The sequence below is a fragment of the Natator depressus genome, chromosome 18, assembly GCF_965152275.1.
Source record: "Natator depressus isolate rNatDep1 chromosome 18, rNatDep2.hap1, whole genome shotgun sequence".
NCBI classification, from domain to species: Eukaryota; Metazoa; Chordata; order Testudines; family Cheloniidae; genus Natator; species Natator depressus.
Window position 1 is genome coordinate 23,183,350 of NC_134251.1, and position 22,115 is coordinate 23,205,464.

At 44.2% G+C, this 22,115-nt stretch overlaps 1 protein-coding gene across 10 annotated transcripts in view; it reads left to right on the top strand.

Annotated features, from left to right (window-relative positions):
• CAMTA1 (calmodulin binding transcription activator 1) overlaps window positions 1–22,115 on the top strand; it is a 918,369-nt gene that overhangs the window by 780,686 nt on the left and 115,568 nt on the right. For all 10 annotated transcript variants that reach the window (XM_074933836.1, XM_074933834.1, XM_074975524.1 and 7 more), the window contains 2 exons: window positions 4,596–4,736; window positions 8,200–10,052. In XM_074933836.1, coding sequence (XP_074789937.1) covers window positions 4,596–4,736; window positions 8,200–10,052 — 1,994 coding nt within the window. The remainder of the gene's footprint in view (window positions 1–4,595; window positions 4,737–8,199; window positions 10,053–22,115) is intronic.

A 22,115-nucleotide genomic window follows, 5' to 3' on the forward strand; every position in this document is an offset into this window, starting at 1 on the left:
TAACCTTCTGTAGCTGTTATTCTTCAAGATGTGTTGCTTGTGTCCCTTCCATGACACACGCCCCCGACCCCACCCTATCCCTCTGTTGGAGTTACCGGCAAGAAGGAACTGAGATGGTGCGTAGCCAGCGGCAACCCTTATACCGGCGCATGTGCACGGGGATTCAGGGGGTGCTAGGGCTGGTCCAATGGACACCACTAAGGGGAAAAAGTCTCCGGCAACTCGCACACCTAGCATGGAATGGACATGAGCAACACATCTTGAAGAACAACAGTTATGGAAGGTTAAAGTAATCATTTTTTCTGTTTAAAAAAAATGTTTTCTGGACTTGTCATTTCCCCATTTGGGGTATTTCTATTCACGGTACCAAGGTATGCCCTGGTCACCAACTTGCAAGCAACTTTCAAGTGAGTGACCCACAAAATAGCTGCCTGAAGTGCTTGGGAGAGCCAGACATGAATGACAGGTGCCAGATTTGCAGGGAGTTCAAGCCTAGGACAAAGAAGGATAGGGAAGGTAGGCAGAAATTCCGGCTGATGGAGGCAGTGCTCAGGCCATGGTTGGAGCCGTTCTGGTCTGACTTGGTGCCGATTGTTGCAGCGTCAGTGAGAAGCGCAACTCCAGGGTTAGCAGAATCCCGGCACCATTCTCCCTCACCTTTACTGAGGAAGAAGTACAAGGCTTCCAGACAGGCACCTGCCAGGGGAAGATATCTGCCCCCAAGTCTTGTAAGAGGATAGAGGAGGAGTCTAGCAGAGTGCACTTGAAACCTAAGCACTCCTCCTTCAAATGTATGCCTAAATTGGCAGTCAGCTCCAGTGCTGCAAGGGGCACCATCAACTTCTTCGGCACCACAAGAGACCATCTTGGTGCCAATTACCCCGGAGGTATTTGTGGTGGCAAGAAACCTATTTTGCCTCTCAGTCCTGGTGTCTCTGTCCTTCCAAGAGTCCAATCTCTTGGCACCACTGCCAGTGATTTCACCTTCTGTACTGCATTTTCCTGCTTCCTGGACAGGCTGTCTCAGTACCATCCAAGGAGAAGCCTGCTCTGATGGTCTCACTCTCCCCATCAGCTCTGCGAGTGTGTGTGTGTATATATGTATAGAGAGAGAGAGAGTAAATGAAACAATGGATTCACACAACTGTGGCTCTTTTAGCTAATGTTGATCACTAATTTGGCTCCTGAACCACTAAGATCTGAGTATCACTGCATTATGTGCTCTCCCAAGGTTTTGAGTACCTCTGTAGTCATCCACCACCAGCCTCATTAGTTGTGACATCAGTTAATGAGAAACCGTGTCAAGGGCTCCAGCCTGGCAACCCCAGATCAAAGGATGCTAAAAAGATGGACTTATTTGGCAGAAAGATTTATTCGACGGGGCTTTCCAGCTGCATATCACTAACCAACAGGCTCTGCTGGGACAGTATGATTTTAATTCATGGGGCTCTGTGGAAAAGTTCAGGGAGCTGTTTCCAGAGAATGCTAGACAGGAGTTCCATTCCCTCTTCAATAAGGGCAGGCTAGTCACGAGAACATCGCTGCAGGCAGGGCTGGACGCAGCCCACGCAGCAGCTAGAGCCATGGCTGAAACACTAAGGTTTGGCAGTTAGTTTCACCAAGGTGCATCTGTCTGCTATTTCAATGTTCCATCCTAAGGTGGACAGTCACTCTGTTTTATCCAATGACATCATGTCCAAAAGGTTTTTAAAGGTCTTAGTCAAATTATACTCTCAAGTGCAAGACTCCATTCCCCTGTGCAAGATCTAAACCTAGTATTGCCATTTGAACTGTTGGCTGCCTGCTCTCAGCTGCTTCTGTCAATGAAGCTGACTTTTCCGGTGGTCATTACCTTGCACAGAAGAGTAGGGGAGCTGCGAGGATTAATGTTGGGACCTCCATATATGATCTTTCTTAAGGACAAGGTTTGCCTGTGCCCTCATCCAAAGCTCCTCCCAAAGGTGTGTTCTCTTTCCACATCAACCAGCCTATTTATTTGTCTGTTCTCTGCCCAAAACGACATATAAGCATGGAGAAAGAGCCTTGGCATTTTAGCCAGATAGAACTAGACACTTTTGTGAATCTTTCCAGATGTTCATAGCAGTGGCTGATAGAGTAAGAGGTCAATCAGTCTCCACCCAGAGAACTTCTTCCTGGATCGCCTCCTATACACACATGTGCTATGATTTGGCTAATGTCGCTCTGCCCATCAGAGTTACAGCTCATTCAATGCCGTCACAATCAAATTTGGTGGCCTTTCTGGCATAAGCTTCTGCTGCAGACACATGTAAAGCAGCAGCCTGGTCCTCGGTCCACACATTTGTCTCCCACTATGCTGTTTCTCAAGACTCCAGATGATGATGCTAGAGTGGGACAAGTTGTTCTTCAGTCTTTATTTTGATCCCACGCCCTTTTTTTACAGCTTGTGAGTCACCAAGAGTGGAATGCACATGACAATCACTCGAAGAAGAAAAACAGTTGTTAACCTGTTCCGTAACTGTTGTTCTTCGAGATGTGTTGCACATGTCCGTTCCAGGACCCATCAGAGTTATAACAAGAAGAAACAGAGGGGGCTAGGGGTGGCTCCGCCCTTTATACCTGCACACAATGGCATGCACCAGCAGAGGGAGAGTGAAGAAGTTTCTGTCGGCTGCACTCTGGGCGCACAGGTACCAAGAGTGGAATGGGCATGTGCAACACATCTTGAAGAACAACAGATACAAAAGAGGTTAGTAACTGTTATTCCTCCATGTCCACTGAAAGTAGGACAGTAAGTAATGGGATTAATCTGCAACAAGGGAGATTTGGGTTAGGTATTAGGAAAACTTTATAACTAGAAGTATAGTTATGTACTGAAACAGGTTACCAAAGGAGGTTGTGGAATCCTGTCATGGGAGGTTTTTAAAAGCAGGTTAGACAAACACTGTCAGGGACGGTCTAGGTGTACTTGGTCCTGCCTTAGTGCAGGGGGATGGGCTAGATGACTTCTTAGGGTCCCTTCCAGCCTGACATTTATATGATTCTATTAATTCAGTGTTTCCAGGCTAAGGCTTTGGGGGCTTGAATCTGCAAGGAACCTTCTTTGCTGGAGTGTCCCAGAATGCTTAGCACCTTTAAGGACAAGATCTAGTGGCTTGAACCAAAAATTGCAGAAGCTGAATGGACAAAGTTAAGGGGAAAAGACTGTGATTCACCTTGCAAATGATCTTGCCAACATATAGGGCTTCTGAGAATCTAAAAACACATTCTAGAGTACACAAGGGACATTAAACAAAAAATAAAGCATAGAGAAGTACTAGAGGAGATAAAATGAAAATAACTTTTGTAAAATACCTTTCTCTAACATATTTCGCTGAAATTAGCTTCTCATTTTGTTAGGTTGAGAAAAGCTATTTTATATGAGATTCTGCATCTGAAAAATTCCAGGATGAAGCCATAATTCTAAGAGCTAGTTTCTATGTCAACAATTCAGCCCTCCCATTGGCCTGACTAACACACTAGCCAAGGGAAGCTCACAAAAAAGCTGCCCTCAACTTTTCTACAAATGACTTAAAATTTCCTGTTGCATTAATAAATTGTTGGTTGGTGATTTTATATAAAACTATTTAACTCCACTTGCACATTACGTAGTCAAAAGATAGCAGAATGCTGCTGTAAAACCTGAGCAGTTATTTGAATCAAACACAGACACTGCCATCCCCTATCTTTGCAGCTTACTAGTTTCTAATAAATGTTAAATACATTGTCAGGAGAGTTCTCACCACTATTTTTTTATCACACACCTCGTTTAATGAACCCCTGCCAATAGGAAACTGAAATTCATTTCCTGCTGAAATCTTTTTTTTCCTTGGTGTGTGTTCACTGGTTTATTATTGAAAATTTGCTCATGGGATTAGGAAGAAACCATCTGTACAAATGCCATGGAGTTCGCAGACAGATGAATGCAAAGAAGGTGGGTAAAATTTGCAACCTCATTCCCCAGACCAGGTCTTTGTTACATCATAGTTGTTATTGTTGGGGAGTACACTTGTATCAGGTGTTTTAAGCTATTTAAATGAATATCTTACTTGGCAATTATCTTCGCCAGTTCTTCTGGAGCTGAATCAGTTGTGCTGTACATTCGTTTTCTCTCTCACTCTCTCTCGGTGAGAAGTTAAATAGAGAGCTAGCCAGATACTGACTAGCAACTCTGGAACACTAGAAGCTCCTATAGCAATATCTGAGAGGTGGTGAGGCATTAGAGAAGGGGACTTTAAGTCAGGGTCCCTTGATTATATGCCTGGCTCTGCCACTAACTTCCTGTATTACCTTGGGTAAGTCACTTAACCCCTGGGGCTCACTTTTTAAAAATGGGAGTAATTATACCTACTTCACAGGCTGGTTGTGAGGCCTAATCCATGCACTGCTTGTTGAGATCCTTGAATTGAAGGGACTAGAAAATGGTAAAGTATTATTAATTAATATTGTTCTTTACTATTATCCTGCAGATCTGACAGCACTGTGAAGCCTCACATGTTTTGGGGGATAGCTCTTAATGATTTACTGCTGTGTTCTGACTAGCCTCTGATGGATGTTTTCTGCTGTTCTCTCCACAGTTCATGGCATTAAGTGGACTTGCAGCAATGGGAACAGCAGTTCAGGGTTCTCTGTGGAGCAGCTTGTTCAGCAGATCCTCGATAGTCACCAGACAAAACCACAGCCTCGGACGCACAATTGTCTCTGCACCGGCAACTTGGGTGAGTAGCTGATTACTGTAGAGAGCAGACAACAGGGCTAAGTCCCCTTCTAAATCAGAACTCAAATGCATACCAAGAAACCCTCTGCATACAGAGATCCACTTCAATTTCTGATTTCCTATGAATGGAACTTGTGAGCCACTGCTAAGAAACTACTGCTGATGTCTCCAAATAAGAGACAACATAGAGAAGGCTAAATGGATCTTCACATATTTTTCTGTAGTTCAGCAGGGCTGCCCTGTTCAGCAGCAGATTACGCTCTTCAAGGTGACTGCTGATCTCATTCTAGGTGTTTCCTGGAAAGGATTCTCCATGCTTCTGAATGTGGATTTGGGAGTCCTACTATGTTACTAAATATTTCTATTGCGTGAGAATTACCCTTTTAGCAAAGTAAAATGACCCTTATTTGAGGGAATAAAAATTATGTTAGAATAAAAACCCCACTGGGTAGCTGAGTAAAAGTCTCTGGGATAATCCATAAATCAGATGTTATCTGCTATGAAATGCTGAACTTCTTTCTATTTCCTTTTTATCTTCATGAGCTCTCGGATTGCAGCTTTAATCTAGGCTCAGTGTATTCTTTGTTGTGAGTTAACCATTAAAAATATTTTGCCACAAATTTTGAGATACAGTTAATCCAGGAGTAACTGATGAAGCCTCAAACGTATTAAAGATACAACGTGGGTTTTTGAAAAATATGGACACTGTAGCATGCGAGCTCTCAGAATTCATCATTGCCCTCTGCTGGCAGCTTCCTCTAGAAAGCATGTTGTGTCCTAGAAGTTGCTCAAATTGCGTTACTAACACTTTCTGAGTACAATAAGCCTTACAGTGCACTCTCGTTGGAGTCTGTTTTGAAGTTTTTTTGTTGAAGAATTGCAACCTGCACATCTACCAATGTGATATATGCCATCATGTGCCAGCAGTGCCCCTCTGCCATGTACATTGGTCAAACTGGACAGTCTCTACATAAAAGCATAAATGGACACAAATCAGATGTCAAGAACTATAACATTCAAAAACCAGTTGGAGAACACTTCAATCTCTTTGGTCACTCGATTACAGACCTAAAAGTTGCAATTCTTCAACAAAAAAACTTGAAAAACAGACTCCAACGAGAGACTGCTGAATTGGAATTAATTTGCAAACTGGATACAATTAACTTAGGCTTGAATAGAGACTGGGAGTGGATCGGTCATTACACAAAGTAAAACTATTTCCCCATGTTTATTCCCCTCCTCCACCCCCCACTGTTCCTCAGACATTCTTGTCAACTGCTGGAAATGGCCCACCTTGATTATCACTACAAAAGGTTCCCCTCCCCCCCACTCTCCTGCTGGTAACAGCTCACCTTACCTGATCACTCTCTTGTTACAGAGTGTATGGTAACACCCATTGTTTCATGTTCTCTATGTATATAAATCTCCCCACTGTATTTTCCACTGAATGTATCCGATGAAGTGAGTAGTAGCTCACGAAAGCTTATGCTCAAATAAATTTGTTAGTCTCTAAGGTGCCACAAGTACTCCTTTTCTTTTTGCGAATACAGACTAACATGGCTGCTACTCTGAATCCTGAAACAGCTAGGAAAGGTACATTCTCTCTCATATTAGTGCTTTAGAACAAGAAGTGAGAATCTGAGTGATTCACTTTTCCAACTCATCTGCCTCATCCCTACCCCTTTTTGCTGCTTTGGTCAAGTAAAATGTACAATAAATTAATTAGTCTTTAGAGAAATTTGTCAAAGAAAAATACCGTCTGTGCTTCAGGGTTTTTTTTCCCCAGTCGTCTTATACAATCAAGATTTAGTAAGACTGATGACCTCTGAAATACCTACGTTTGGATTAAAATTCAACCCCTAAGGATCAGTACTTGATCCAGGCTTGCAGATCTGAACATGAATTCTTTTATTCTTCCCTTTGATGTTTTGTCTTATGCTAAGTCTGCTGCTTGCTTTGTAACGTAACAGTATCACTTTGCTTTACAGCAGCTTGCATCCTGACACACACATCCCCAATTTATTACAGTCACACTCAAAGATTGCAACTTGGAAGCCTCTCTCTAGTTCTTGTTCAGTTTTGTTCCTAAGAGAATGGAGAGATTTACTATTGCATTTAGTTTCAAAAGATTTGTTCTGAACTACTTTAGGTGACCTGATTCAGATCTTGCACATATAATAGAGAAGTTCCCCTTCAAGGGCAAGGAACAAAAAGATTTAGCAAATTATAGCAGCTACACAGCCACTTTATGATGTCCAGAAGAAGGAAGTTGTAATTGTAGCCATTAGCTATGGGGAGAAGGTTTCTTTACCCATTAGGTCATTATACTGTACAATAATTAAGGTTCTTACCTCATTCTGGGAAAACTGAATCAATTAGAGGAAGAAATATCAAAAATTCATGGGCCTTTCTTCTCAGAAAAAGCAGTCCCAGTGCCAGATTTTGTGGTGAAAAGACAGTCACCGGGAGAATCATTTACTCTAGCCAGCTTAATTTTGCAGCTCCCAGAAACAAGTGATACTCATCCCGTGACAGGCAAATAAAGGCACGACTGGGTTAACCTCCTATCCAGAATTGCTTTCTGGTGACCTTTCCTCACTGGTTTTTCATCCTGTGTGGTACTAATCACCAATGTACAAAACCTTTCAAGCTCCAAAATGTTTTAGCTGTCAGCCTGTGAACTGAATGCAACTGATATGAAGAGCTACATATTACAGTACTTCTGGGAGGGGAAAGCTTTCTCTGTTCTAATTTACTTTCTCTTTAATAATTTGGCCAACAACTGTAATTGGACAAGATAATAAGAAAAATAACATAGATGGCTGGATGATAGAGGGAACGGAAGTGGGATATGGAGTTTTTCAGCTCTAGATCATCATTTGGAACTCAATCCACATGAGCGGATACCAAGCCATCTGACAGATGGCCTGTGTGAAATGAGTCTGTGTTATTTGTGTTGGAGGGAGGCTGGGAGTCTTTTCTTAGTTCCTAGTGGAATGTGGCCCACATCACACCAATCCGTCACCACAGCTGTCAGTAATAGGGGCCTGTCTCAACAGTCCCAACAGTGAGACTTGGGCACATACTGAACAATCCCGAGAGTGGGCACAGAGCCTGAACTCCCTCCTCATTTCTAGAGGGGGTCTGATCAGGTCCGGGTAAAGCTAGCAGTGAGTGCTGTGTGTTTTTTGAGGGAAGGGGAAGGTGGTGTGGCTTGCTGTCATTGCACATAGCATATCTGTTCATGGATGTAAAAGGAAGTTCAGTTTTCAGAGCTGTCAATCTGACACTGGCAAGAAATTAACTTTATTTAAAATCTGTCTGTCTCTCACACACTCCCATTCATACAGACTCTCTCTCTCTCTAGTATAGTTATCCCATGCCATAATTGGAAAATAGCACAATTAATGTGATCTTTATTTTTTAGTTCATTAATTGCAGACGTTGTTTGTGTTTTCGAACAGGAGCAGGTAGCAGTGTGCATCACAAGTGTAACAGTGCCAAACATCGCATCATATCACCAAAGGTCGAACCAAGGACAGGTGGGTACAGCACTCACTCAGAGGTACAAAATAATGATGTCTCTGAAGGCAAGAATGAGCACAGTCATGGCAAGACCTCCAGCCGGGAGAAGAGGAATGGCAAAGTGGCAAAACCTGTGTTGCTCCATCAAAACAGTACTGAGGTCTCTTCCACCAATCAGGTGGAAGTTCCTGACACTACCCAGAATTCTCCTGTATCCATCAGCAGTGGATTAAATAGCGACCCCGATATGGCTGATAGCCCAGTAGTCACTGGTGTCTCCAGCATGGCTGTTGCCTCGGTGATGGGAAGTTTATCGCAAAGTGCCACAGTATTTATGTCAGAAGTCACCAGTGAAGCCGTGTATACCATGTCACCCACCACTGGCCCAAATCAACACCTCCTATCCTCAGATGCCGCTGCACAAGGACTGGTACTGGCTGTGAGCTCAGATGGCCACAAGTTTGCTTTTCCTACACCAGGCAGTTCAGAGAGCTTGTCTATGTTGCCCACCAATGTCTCTGACGAGCTTGTGCTCTCTACAACTCTGGATGGTAGCAGAAAAATTCCAGAAACCACCATGAATTTTGACCCAGACTGTTTTCTTAATAATCCCAAGCAGGGACAGACTTATGGTGGAGGAGGCCTAAAAGGAGACAGCATTAGTACCAACATAAGACAGTCACCCACAACAGAACGTGGGTTCAATTTCAGTGCAGCCCTAACTAAAGAGATTAAAACTGAGGACACTTCTTTTGAACAACAGATGTCCAAAGAAGCGTTTTCCTCCACTTCTGCATCTAATTCTCTCACCCTTACTACAGGATCAGGTCTGCTTCCATCTGGAGGCGGTCTGAGCCCAAGTACCACCTTGGAGCAAATGGACTTCAGTGCCATTGACTCCAACAAGGACTATTCTTCCAGTTTCAACCAGACAGTCCAGAGTCCTCATGTTCACCAGACCCCTTCCCCTAGCTTCTTTCTGCAGGATGCCAGCAAACCTCTCCCTCTTGAACAAAACACTCATAACAACTTGAATGAGACAAGTGGCTCTTTTGTGAACACTTTAGGAATCCCCAATGTGAAAACAGAATCCTCCCAAACAACTTCTAATTGCAATGGCACAGTGGAAACTAGAATAGAGTCCACCTCTTCTCTCCAGCTCATGCAGTTCCAAGCAAACTTCCAGGCTATGACTGCAGAAGCTGAAGTTCCCATGGAGACCTCCCAGCAGGCAGAAGGGAATGAAAATCTTCTTAAATCAGGGGATCTTCAAGCCTGTAGCACAGAACACTACATGCAGCCCGAGGCCAATGGTGGTATCAGGAGTGGGAATAATCTCCCTATTCTCCAAGGAAATATGGTGCAAGGACTCTACCCAGTGGCCCATCCCAGCTTAAACAACTCCTCCAACATGGAGCTTAATTTGGACCATTTTGACATCTCCTTCAGCAACCAGTTTTCAGATCTTATTAATGATTTCATATCAGTAGAAGGTGGGAATAATGCCATCTATGGGCACCAGCTGGTGTCAGGTGACAGTGCCGGGCTATCTCAGCCTGAAGATGGCAACAGAGCAACCTACAACCAGGCTGAAATGTGCATTCCTTGCTGCAGCCCTCAGCAAGCCAGCATGCAGCTCAGCAGTGCCGAGAATGGAGCCAGTACCATGGCATACATGCATGTGGCTGAGGTGGTCTCAGCAGCCGCAGCACAAGGCACCTTGGGGATGTTGCAGCAGAGTGGGCGCTTGTTCATGGTGACAGATTACTCACCAGAGTGGTCTTACCCTGAGGTAAGCTTCCAGCTTTTATTCATTAACAATTACTCACCCATCTTTAATTCCTTAGTTAATAAGGGCTCCAGGAACCTTCTTGTTTAAACTTTGACAAGGCTTTTAAATATCTCCTCTTAGAAATAAGAGCATTTGAGGTCATTTTCATGTCTGAGTGATCTTTTTATTAAGCACCTCATTACCCTGACAAGGCTTCTTTCCTCACTTATGAAGCATCAGAACAGAAATGGTTTGTTTCACTATAAAGCAAAGTATCTTCAATGTGATGCATTCCCAGTGTTGCCTAGTTTATTTAGAAATGTTGTGCCTACTGCACATTGAGCCTGACACTTAAATCTGTAATTGGTTTTAATGTTGCCAGTAGCTAAATATCTGGCCAGGAGTTCCTTTATTAGGTTCAGTACTTAACTTGGTTCCATACCTGATACAGGTACAATCACTTGCACCACAGACTGGAAATGCCAGCAACACAAACTCCTGTTTATTTGAAAAACCTTACTGTTGGGTGAAAAATATTCAGCCTTGACCATTATAATGAATAGACATAATCAAACTGGGTCAGATGTAAAGAGAAATTGTCCTTTAGTAGTTTCCGGAGCCTAGACTTAGAAAATTTTCTTATGGGCTCATTATTGGGATAAATGCAGCAGTTCAAGAAAAATCAGCTGTGCTCTAATTGTTCAGAACTCTCTGGTGAATTGTATCTCAATTATTGCATGTCCATTGTTTCTGTGATCTAAAACCACTAGAGTGCATCTGAACTCTGAAATCTCTTGATATGGAATTGTGAGTGGGCAGGAGGGAACACATCTGGGGTGAGGAGCAGAGTAGTTTACCTATCTTTCAGTGAAATGACCATCTGATGACTCCCAAGACAAAGCTGTTAGGGGAACAGGTAATGGATTACTTTCCTAAAGCCTTAGAATTGCACCTGTCTGGTGAGAAGGGATTCAGTATAATACAGGAGCATTCATACTTCAGAAAAGGAGGAGCTTTATGATTGCAGACTGTGCAAGTGTTCAGTCAACATTAAATAGATGGCTACTTTGGGGAACTGTCGCATTGCATTCAGACACACTTCTTCTTAATCCAGCCAGTTCTCGTCCTGAGAACAGCTGATAGCAGCAGTCCAGCTACAGATCAGTGTACAGATCACATGCATAATACAAATGTAGGTTTCAGAGTAACAGCCGTGTTAGTCTGTATCCGCAAAAAGAAAAGGAGGACTTGTGGCACCTTAGAGACTAACCAATTTATTTGAGCATAAGCTTTCGTGAGCTACAGCATCCGATGAAGTGAGCTGTAGCTCACGAAAGCTTATGCTCAAATAAATTGGTTAGTCTCTAAGGTGCCACAAATACAAATGTAGTCAACCACTTATTACAGTTCAGTCCCAATGCTATACAGTACATCTCACATGTTGCTAGAGAAATCTGGAACTTTCTAGAATAGGAGATGGATGCCTGTCAAGGCCTGAGGCCACACTTCAGTCAATGGGGGTTCGGAATAACTCTACTTCTGGGATAAACTGATCAGCAATTGATTATTGATTGTTGTACTGTTAGCGGTAATTTACTATCAACTGATCCCCAGAGAGAGATTGGAAATCCAGCATGTTTGTATCTGGATGTTGGGTTTTTTATTCTCTGAGAATCATCTCTCATAGTGTGATAAAAAGCTGATGTGGCAGGGCCTGTGGTGAATATTACTGGTATTTTTTAAAAACTGGTTATTTATTGGTTTAATACTGTACAAAAGCACAGTAACATGTTGTGTAGCAACTAAACCCCTCTGAAAATCAATGCCAATAAATAAAAGCATCTGTCCTTTTGTTTGTCTTTAACCAACAGGTAAATAGCTCAGCTTCCATGGGAAGTGTTTCCTTTCCATGCTAACTAAACAGTAACGGAGTTTTAGCCCCCTATTTGTGGAGAAGACCTGGCAGACAGGTCCAAAAATACAATTGCCCCTCCCTTGCAAGCGCCATCATCATGTTCCCATTGTGATGAGAGCTGCCAACTGTGCATTTTACCAAAACAGAATCTGGGGTTCTTCACAAACGAAGTCGATCAGTGTGAATGGAGCCTGCCTCGCACAGGAGAGACTAGGGGGTAGGTTGGAGATGCCATGCTGTGGTGCAGGCAGGAGCAAGAGGCAAAGTCCATGCAGTTATGCCAGAGGTAAGTGTTTTATTAAGAATAACATCAAGTGAGTCCAAGAGTCAGCACTGCTGCCTAGTGTAGTGAGACCTACACCTGCACAGTTCACCTGCCTTAGCTTCATGAACATTTATTAATACTGAAGAGCCCAATGATCCTTAGCCATAAACTTTAGTGGCAGACAGGGAGCCTACCTGAAACTCTGAGCCTGCTGGGAGAATTATTCTACCTTGTTCAAAAGACTTTCTTGTAATATATTGTTGCTTCTTTTCTGAATCTTCATTTTCTTTTTGTTATTTCCTTTGATCTTAGGCTTGTACTTTTTGTTTTTTGGCTCTGAACTGGCCCTTGTCCTTCATTTTGATTTCATTCTCCTTGTTTGTCTTTGACTTGATTTCCCCATCCTTTAGCTCAGGACTGACCTGAGGAGCCAATTAGCCATTCAGAATGTCTTGACAAAAGTGACCAGACAGACTGTTCTCTTCTGCACCTTTGGGTTTGTCAATGGTGTTACTATACATCTCATTGTGGACCCCAGTTTGGACCATATGAGGTCTTGGTCTATGGAAAGGAAGCTCAATCTCCTTGACTTCTGCAGGAACAGCCTGCAAAGCTGTCTGATGAGCTGGAACTTTTAAATGCAGAGTGTAACCACTGTCTTTGCTGGGAGACTCCAGTTTGCATTCCCCAGTGAGCTAACTTTGTTTTCACCTACCACAAGTTCCATGCTCTTGGTGGCTGTCAGACCTTTTACATTTGCTGCTGAATCCATTGCTATGATGACAGTTTTCAGGGAGCTGCTCCTCCTAGCATCTGGTGGCAGAAGTGGAGCTGTGTTTTCAGCACGACAATGATCAGACATTGGCAGCTCTGTCACTGTGTCTAGTGTGAGCCTCTTCTTTTTCCCCAGTTTTTTTTTCTACAGAGGAATTTCATTCATTCATTTCTTTTTCTCTTGCTGTCACCATGTTCTGTTCTCTCGATGGAAGTGAGAGCAAGGAGAAAGTAGCTTCTGGCACTGTCATGTTGTGCCAGGCAGGAGCAGGGCACACACAGAGGCCCATGTGGTCACATCACACAGGAAAGTGCTTCAGTAGTAAACCCAGAGTGAGCATTAGTCAGCACAACCGCCAAGCATAGTAGATCTACAAGCCTAACTCTAAGGGTATGTCTACACTACAGTGTAAGCCCAGGTTAGTAGAACTCGAGTTTCCAGACCCCAGGTTTGTTAACCTAGGGCTGGAGCATCGCATCTACACTCATTTGTAACCCCAGGTTAGGACTTGTTGAACCCTGAGTCAACCTGGAGCTCCAGCATTATACAGGCCTGAGTCTAACCATCCATATCCCAGACGTCCTCGCGCCCTTCCAAAATATAGCCACTCAAACCCTTTGTTCACAAGTGCAGTGTGGGAAAACTTGACAACCCAGAGGACAAATAAAGGCACCCTGTGGGATTGTGGAATACTTTTGGTGGACTCCCAGAGCACAAGTCCAGTGGGACTATGTTTACACTGTGAACCAATAGGGCTTGAACCCTGGGTCCCAGCTTGACTCAGGATCAGACACTCCACCCCTGTGGGGTTCTGGGGCCCTGGGTCCAATCCCTGATGTGTATGTAGATGGAAGGATGGTTAGGCTTGAGCCTGAGCTTACACTGAATAGTGGACCTATCCTAAGGGCCTGCCAGCTACCCATGCACAGGCCATAGGAACAATCCCGGTCTTGCACTCCCTGTCTGTGATCTCTCCTGTCCTGGCAGCAACACTAGTAACCACCTAGCAGGATGCTGCAACCTTCCAAATGGATATGTTGTACCAGTGCTCGGACACAGTATCTCTAGGAGCTCCCACCGAGGAGGTGCAACCCTCAGCACCATACCAAGGACTCATTATATACATGAATAACATTGAAATCCTTCTGAGACCGTTCTCCCCATTGCATGTTCTGAGAGTTTCCTCCATTCTTTCAGCTCAAGTCCTTCATGCCCTGATCCATGTGTCCCCCTGCTTTTCATTTTTTCCAGGAGGATTTCTGTGGATTTCAGATCTCAGAAGGTACATTGTTCACCTTTGTCTGAGCTGGAGAACGGCCAACATTCCTCTCTGCACCTGCTCTCCATACTGGCGGACTGACTCTTCTCTCGGCTTATGTAGAGGGCCTAAAATCTCAAAAAACTCATCTCTTTTTTCATTCCAAAGCCTTCTTTTTTAGCTGCTGTCATGGAAACCTTTTTGTAATCTAATTGATTCACTAAACCACCAGTGATCTCTCTTCCTCTCACAGAATTTGGTGTTATTTTCCTTTGAATGATCCTCTAGGTTTGATTATTCTATGGCCAGAATCACTGGGGACCAGTTTTCAAATATAATGTTGGGTCCAGGATTTCTTCTTAATTGGCTAGATCCAAAGATGGAGTGTATGGACACAAATCTTGAATCCCAAGCAGCTCAAAACATCACCTCAGATGTTAATTTTCTTTACTGATGTACAATATTTGTTATACACAACTGCTGAGATATGGAGAGAATTTTTTTCTTGCATTTGTACCCACTGGGAACAGGCCCCAAATTGCTATTCTATTGCTCCTGTGCTGCTCTTCCTGTGTTTCAGATTTGTAGGGATTCCAGACAGTTCACTGCAGAGTTCACCTTCTGCAAGGATTCTAGCACAGAGCTGTCAAGAATCTCTTTCTTCTGCTTCTGAGGGCATTCGGAAAGGCCCCAAGCCAGAATTTGTGTTAGTTCATGTAACCATGGTGGCATTATTGTCCTAAGAAAGCCTTGTTGGGTTTTCTTCATTTTAGGCAGGTTTTTCTGAGGATCACACAGACAGGTGTGCTGTGAGATCCTGGCACTGGGCCCAGACCACTATCCCATTTAACAAAGAACCGCTCAGAAGTGCATCTTAATACTGTCCTTTCTGGTGCACTTTACGTTTTTGCTTTCTGGTGTTCATATCCCTTGGCTGACATAATCACATCATAAAAATATTATGTACTGTGCACTACACATTTATCAGCAACCCATTAGCAAGTTTTCATTGTGAGCTGAGTGAGAAAAGCCATAAAATTAACTTTCTGCGTCTGCAAAACATACTCTGCTTTGGGTCCTAGGAATCTAGGATTGTTGGGTTCATCACAATAATCATTTTAGTTTTGTTTTACCATTCAGTTTGCAATTAATATTTCCTTGGAAATGAGTTTCCACAGGCACTGAAATGACTGTGCTTCAATGTGTAGGATTTACCTTGTTTGGATTCTCAGTGGAGCTGGAAAAGTTACCAAGGTTAAAATCATTTTTCCCTGAACACAAATTGCCTGCACCAAGCTTTCATAATAAATGTTTCTATTGGCCTAACACAATAGAAAAAATGCTTTGCTGTCAGGGCCCTTGCTTCATAGCTTCAGTGAGATTAGTCACCTGTGAAAGGAACTCTTTAAACATCGGATAAACTTAAACCCTAATGTTAATAAAAAGTGTAAACAAATGTCATCTTTTGTTTTCTTATGGCCTCTGTGTCCCTCCTGGGGGTTTGATGATCCATCTTGTTCTTCCTTTTTATTCTCCAATTCCTCTTTCACAGGTGCCATCTCCCAAAGACCTCTGAAGTCCGGGGAAAGACTCCCACTGATTTCCATGGGTTTAGATTGAGGCCTTAGGGAAGAAGTACTGAGGGATCCCTGGCAAGCGTGTCAATCTTAGGCTGTTTGATGGGGATATTATTACAGGGTCACAGAAAACTCCCCACATTCTTCTTTCCTTTTTCTACTGTCATTGTTTGTTTTAAACATATGACTCTCCTGTATTTACCAAGAGCCCAGCAGTAACACAACCAGAGACAGTGAAGAGTCGTGTAGACAACATATTCCAAAGTTCAGTTCAGGTGGATTAACTGTAAATAAATGGACCAGTTACATTATTTTAGCTGAGTTAAAAATCCTCCAGTCTCTTTCTGCCAATCCAAACGTACGTACATGAGCTCCTAGCATCTCAGTCACTCTTTGGTGTGTTCACAAACAACATGGCTAGAGTTGGTTTGGCCTGTTATCCAAAAATGTTGGGGGGAAATCTCAGAACATGAGTGTCAGGGAAACCCCCAGAGTGAACTGTGCAGATGCTTTCTGTTTAGACTGGCAACAGGGCCCAGCAGAGAAGCTTCTGAGCTCTTTAGCCAGACCCATCAGTGTAGGCCAAGTGCTGTGGAAAGGGCTGAACTCATCTGAACCAGAAGAAAGATCCTAGGTCAAGTCAGGTTCACTTGATCATCTCTGAATATGAATTCATGTGATTGGCAGCGCTTAATTTGTGCTGGAGCCCCAGCACCCCTAGCTTGGCAGTTAATAGCCCCGGCACCTCTGGGCTTGTCACATCAGTTATGAAAATAAAAAAAATTGCTTGAGCCCCATCACCTCTTTCATTAAAAATTAAGCCCTGGTTATTAAGGTACTCTCTTTACCTGCAATTTTTTGTAAGCGCCGTTAAGAATGAAGCCAGAGCTTCTGTCATGACAGTCATTGTGCTGGGCAGCTGGAAGAACATGCACAGTTGCTGATCGAAACAATCCCTCCTTTGAACAGCACTTAGAGAGGGAAAACTTAGGGGACTTAACAACATAGAGGACACGTAAACAGTGGCTCAGGATAGACAGGGATGGTGGAGCCTTGGTTGTGCCCTAAGCAATCTCAGATGATGCAGGAAAGATTCAGACTCAGACATGCAGGAAAGCCTGCGGTGAGCCCATCACCACTCTGTTATAAAATGCTCTTTTGCTGTAATTAATTTAAGAAAATCAAAAAACTTCTGACATGAAAAACCATTTATATCTTAGTAGCCACCAGCCAGCTGCAGCAGTGGGTAAAATGCATCACTCTGGTAGTTCAAAGGGCCCTAGGGAACCCTCCTCCACTGTAAATGCTGTCTGTTCTGTCCATGCTGGAAAGGGAAATTCTGAAGCAAAGGTGATAGTAGGTGTTCTCATTTACCCAGAATGCCCTTCCAGCTATCAGCTGTGTCCCAGCAGTGCCAGTGTCTGGGCTCTGGATACAAAACTGAAAGAGCTGGCTACGCTTGTGGACAAACAGAATCCCCTCTCCCTACTGAGCTAGATGGCCACTCACCCTGTGTCATGCTGTGTCATATGTAACCTCGATTGTAAGCTCCTTGGGGCAGGGACTATGCCTTATCCTCTCAGTAAAGCACTTTCTACAGTTGTGGTGCTGAATACAAATACTAAGAGTATGGCTACACTTGCAGATGTAGAGCGCTTTGAGTTAAACCAGCCTTCGTAGAGCGCAGTAGGGAAAGCGCTGCAATCTGTCCACACTGACAGCTTCAAGCGCACTGGTGTGGCCACATTTGCGGCACTTGCAGCAGCATTGGGAGCGGTGCATTATGGGCAGCTATCCCAGCATGCAATTAACTGCAACATGCTTTTCAAATGGGGGGGGGTGAGGTGGAGTGTGACAGGGAGTGTGTTTTGTGTATGTGGGGGGGAGAGAGAGTGGGTTTTGGGGAAGGGGGGCTGAGAGCATGTCAGCATGCTGTCTTGTAAGTTCAGACAGCAGCAGATCCCCTCTCCCCCCCCCCGCCTCTCTCTCTCACACACAGCATTCCACAGTAATGGTTGCTTTGTCTCGGAGCAGATAAGCAGCCAGCTGTCAGAAACGGAGTTTTCAAAGGGCATATCCGCATTCCTACAGCGAGTTCAAAACAATGAGAAGAGTGACCACTTGACTTTAGGGGATTATGGGACGTTTCCGCAGGCTGATCAGAGCGCAGTAATGCAACACCTCGTTCACACTGATGCCCGGGCGTTTCAGCCACTACGCAACAAGTGTTAATCTTCTCGCCGAGGTGGAGTACCAGGAGCACTCTAGAGTGGAGTCAGAGCGCTCTACGTGCCTTGCCAATGTGGACGGGGAGTGAGCTAGGGTGCCCGGGGCTGCTTTAATGCGCTCTAACTCACAAGTGTAGCCAAGCCCTAAATAGTAACTGAGCACCTTTAAACTGTCCTAGAGAGTCTCTCCTGAAATTTGCCACTGGAGGGCAGCACAGGAACAGCTAAATATACTAGTATCTCCTTGGAAAACGAATGCAAACATACCTATGCATCTGATTACTAAAGAGCTCTTCTGATTTTTACAGGAGGCTGTTCCTTGTCCCTGCCTCAGTGTGAGAGGGATGGGAGATACTCCCAGTTTCTGTTTATCGGAACCCAAAGAATCTGAAGAGAATCTCTCTTTAAAACCACAGTCTAATGCTGAGGAAGGACTTGAGGATTTTTTACAGAGGTTCATTGATCCCTAGCTCAAGCAGCAGGCTGCCGTACAGATTTTGCCCCCAAAATGCAAGGTCTCTATAGACCCTTCTCTAATATAACACAGGTAATGTTGTGCTCCATGCTGCTACCTTAAACCTAAAGCTGGAGTGGAGGAGCTTTGTTGCTCTGTATTTGCCAGTTGTTTAAAAAACTAAGGGAGTTAGGACAGGCTGGTGCCTGAATGGGAGACTTCTAAAGGAAAAAGGGGTTTGTAGAACACACACATCTTTTGTGTAACAGACTTGCATAGTAGCTTCAGCCTTCAGCTATGAGTGATAGAGTAGATTTTCCTCCGGTTTGATAGGAAGTCTAGCTGCTTTGGGCTACAGGGATCCCTGTGTCATTTGTTTGCTGGAATTCTCCTCGCCAAAATAATCCTTCATCTGACTGATCTGAACACCTTTCTCAGAAATGCTACTAATGATTATTTTAAAAGCAAAGATTAAGTGCAAACAACTTCAGTGCAGTATTGTTAAGGCCGAGAATGCAAAAGCATAAGAATCAGGACATTCAAAAGTTAAGGTTCACACAGCAACCTGCTCTCAAGCATATCACACCTGGCACATCTGTATTTGTTTGGTTGACTGTTAAGTGTGTGCCTTACTATATTTCTATACATTGTATTATTACTTATGTGTACTGGGGTAGTACCTAGACGTCCTCCTCACAGACCAGGACCGTCTGTGTTGGGTGCTGTGCAAACACCACAAAAACACAATCCCTGCCCCCAAAGAGTTTACAGGATAACCCCTTGCAGTTGCTAGAGGAACTTGAACTTTTGACTATGTTATCTGTAAAGTGCTGAGACCACCATCTAACTGGAAGAAGCTATTGCAATGTCATTTTCTCTAGAACTCAGCCAAATCTTGCCCATCACACCCTCCGCTGGGAAGAATATTTTTTCTTAGGTAGAACAGTAACACTTTTCTAGCTCTGACTCAGATCCAGTCTCCCACCTTTACAATCAAATTCTGCCTCGTCTGCACATGAAGGGCTTCTGTTGAAATCTGTAGGTGCCTGGCCCTGGGACAGGAGATATTGTTGCCAGGCTAAGTGCATGGTGTGGTACACCAATTGGTCACTGGATGTCACTATTGCAGCTCACAACTGCAGCCAAAACCTGATCCCTTTTTCAACAACAAATATGCTGATTTGAATGCAGTGAACATTATTGTGAGGGTCTAAGTACTTGGTGTGGCTTGGTGCATGAACATTTGGAATCTGTTGTGGGACTGACAAAAAAGCTGGCAGGACACAGGCTAAGGAATCCTGCTTAGCTGAGTGATGGGGTGCTCTGCTTGTCTGGGTTGTGAAACACCCGAGTAGAGCCAACGGTAAAGTCCATTTTTCAGTCATGGATACGAACATAGAGGGTTTATGTGGCTAGGAGAGGGGGTTCAGCTGGTGCTCGCAAACTTACTTGGCCCAGATGACAGACATAAAAGAAGGAAGAGGAAAGGAACGACTGGGCCTACGCTGTGAAGAGATGCTGCTGCCCAGCTTATGCCCTCAGCAGGGAACCCTGTTTGCTGATGCTGAGGGAATGTGGAGGTGGGATGGCCCCTGCCAGAGGGGAGTGCTATTTGTGGCCCGTTTGAGAGCGAGTGTGATAGAGTGGGACCTTAGTTTGGGGCTGCATGATCCACAGGGGGGTGCGTCCCACTGGGGCACAGGAGGGTGCAGAGAAGATGCTCCCCTGGAGGTCAGTATGCACTTTTGCTGTAGTAGGTACACAGTAAGTGCTCCTTCCCATGGGTCACAGTGGAGTTTTCAGAGATGTGCTCATGAGGGGCCATTGCTGGGTCCCCACTGCAGCAGTGTGTGTGTTGGGGATGAGGGAAGCACACATCCTAAAGGAGGTATTCAAACGTGCTGAATGCACATAAGGCATCAGTAGTAACCCTTCCGCCCTGACCTGGGCCAGGCCACAATGACCCCTTAACATGTCTGAGCTGGTATAGCCAGACTGGGCCCTTTAAAAGGGCCCATGCATTTTATTGCCACTAACTCCAAAAGGGAAGAAAAGAAAAGCACACTGCATGCCTGGCTCAGGACAGTGAGTACGCTCTGCCTTCATTCAGGGGGGTCTGGCTGTCAGCTCCCGCCATCCGTGACCTTTGGCTGTTTGCTGTATGCCCTTCCTCTACACCCTTGGCTCCTGGGATCCACTCACCCACCCATATGGACTGTGACCTGAAAAACCTGTGCCCCAGGTCTCTCCTCAGGGGTCCCACAAACCCTATATGGTTTCTTGGGAAATAAAATAAATGACTATAAGAGAAGGAAGCAAAGTTGGGAACAAGGCAGCTAATGATGCAAATGGTTTTGTCCCAAAAGATTCTGGGATGGTTGATACAGAGAGGCCTGCAAAGGGTGTAACTCCTCCCACAGCCTCACACTAGCCCCCTACCCTCTTGGCTCAGGTAGATGATTTGATTTTTTGCGTGGAGGGATGTAATAGAGTTGGATGTTGAACTACTGAAAACGTGTGTGCATGGGGCAGGGAAAGGTGTGTTTCTGGGAAAGGTGAAAATGTGAATGGAAGGGATTCTGAGACTCAGGTGAGTTCTTAAGTGATCTTCCAGGACCAAGAAAAGAAAAGAGGAGTCAAGATTCCCCTGCCCCTTTCCTTCTGCTCCCTGCTCCACTCACTTCCCTTTGGCCTGCTCTGTGCTTATTCCACTGAGATATACCGCACTGACACTTTAGCCTTGTCTTTGATGGCATTCTTTCCTGGGCAGAATGAGCCAGTGGGTGTGAGGTGGAGGGGCCTCTGGAGTCACAAAGCCTAAACTGGAGGAGTATGAGAATACACAGTGCATTTTCTAAGGACCACATTATTTCCAAGACACTTGGTGTTCTCAAGCGGTGATCCAAGGGGCACAGCTGTTTGGGTGCCCTTGGTAACACATTTGCCATTGCTCCTTTCATTGAACCTTAAATTCAGAATGTCTGGAAATTTAGTGCCTTTACTTAGAGAGAAAACCGAAACATTCTCTGAAGAGATAAAAGGGTGGGCTGGATTCCTGAAAGGCGAGGTGAATTTTTGTTTTTTAATTTTCAGGTTTAACTCCAGATTAATGACATTTCTTGCCTGAGAATTTCCTTAGGGTTTTTAAAACATTGAAGATTTGCTCAATGAGGGGATCTTGGTAGAATGAGATTTCTAGCTTTCTACATGGGATGTATTATTATTCCAATTTATAGCTGGCAAAAATGAGAGACAGAGAAAGAGTACTGACTCAAACAAGTCACTTCACCCCTTTTTGGGCCAAATTCAGCTTTGGGAAAGTGCCATAGAATTGCCCCTGCTATGCTGAATCTGGGCCTATTCTCAGTTTTCCTATTTGTAAGTACGAGGCAGCAGGTACAGTGCTTGCCAAATACACCCCTGGAGCAAACCACTCCCTTTCAGGGTGAAGCCATTACAAATAAACTTGAGGAATAAATGCAAGAAGCAAGCTCACCCCCAGACACTTTGACTGTTCCAGAAAACAGTTCCAGAAAAATTTTACATAAGAACAGCCATACTGGATTATTCCAATGGTCCATCTAGCCCAATATGCATCTTCTGACAGTGGAT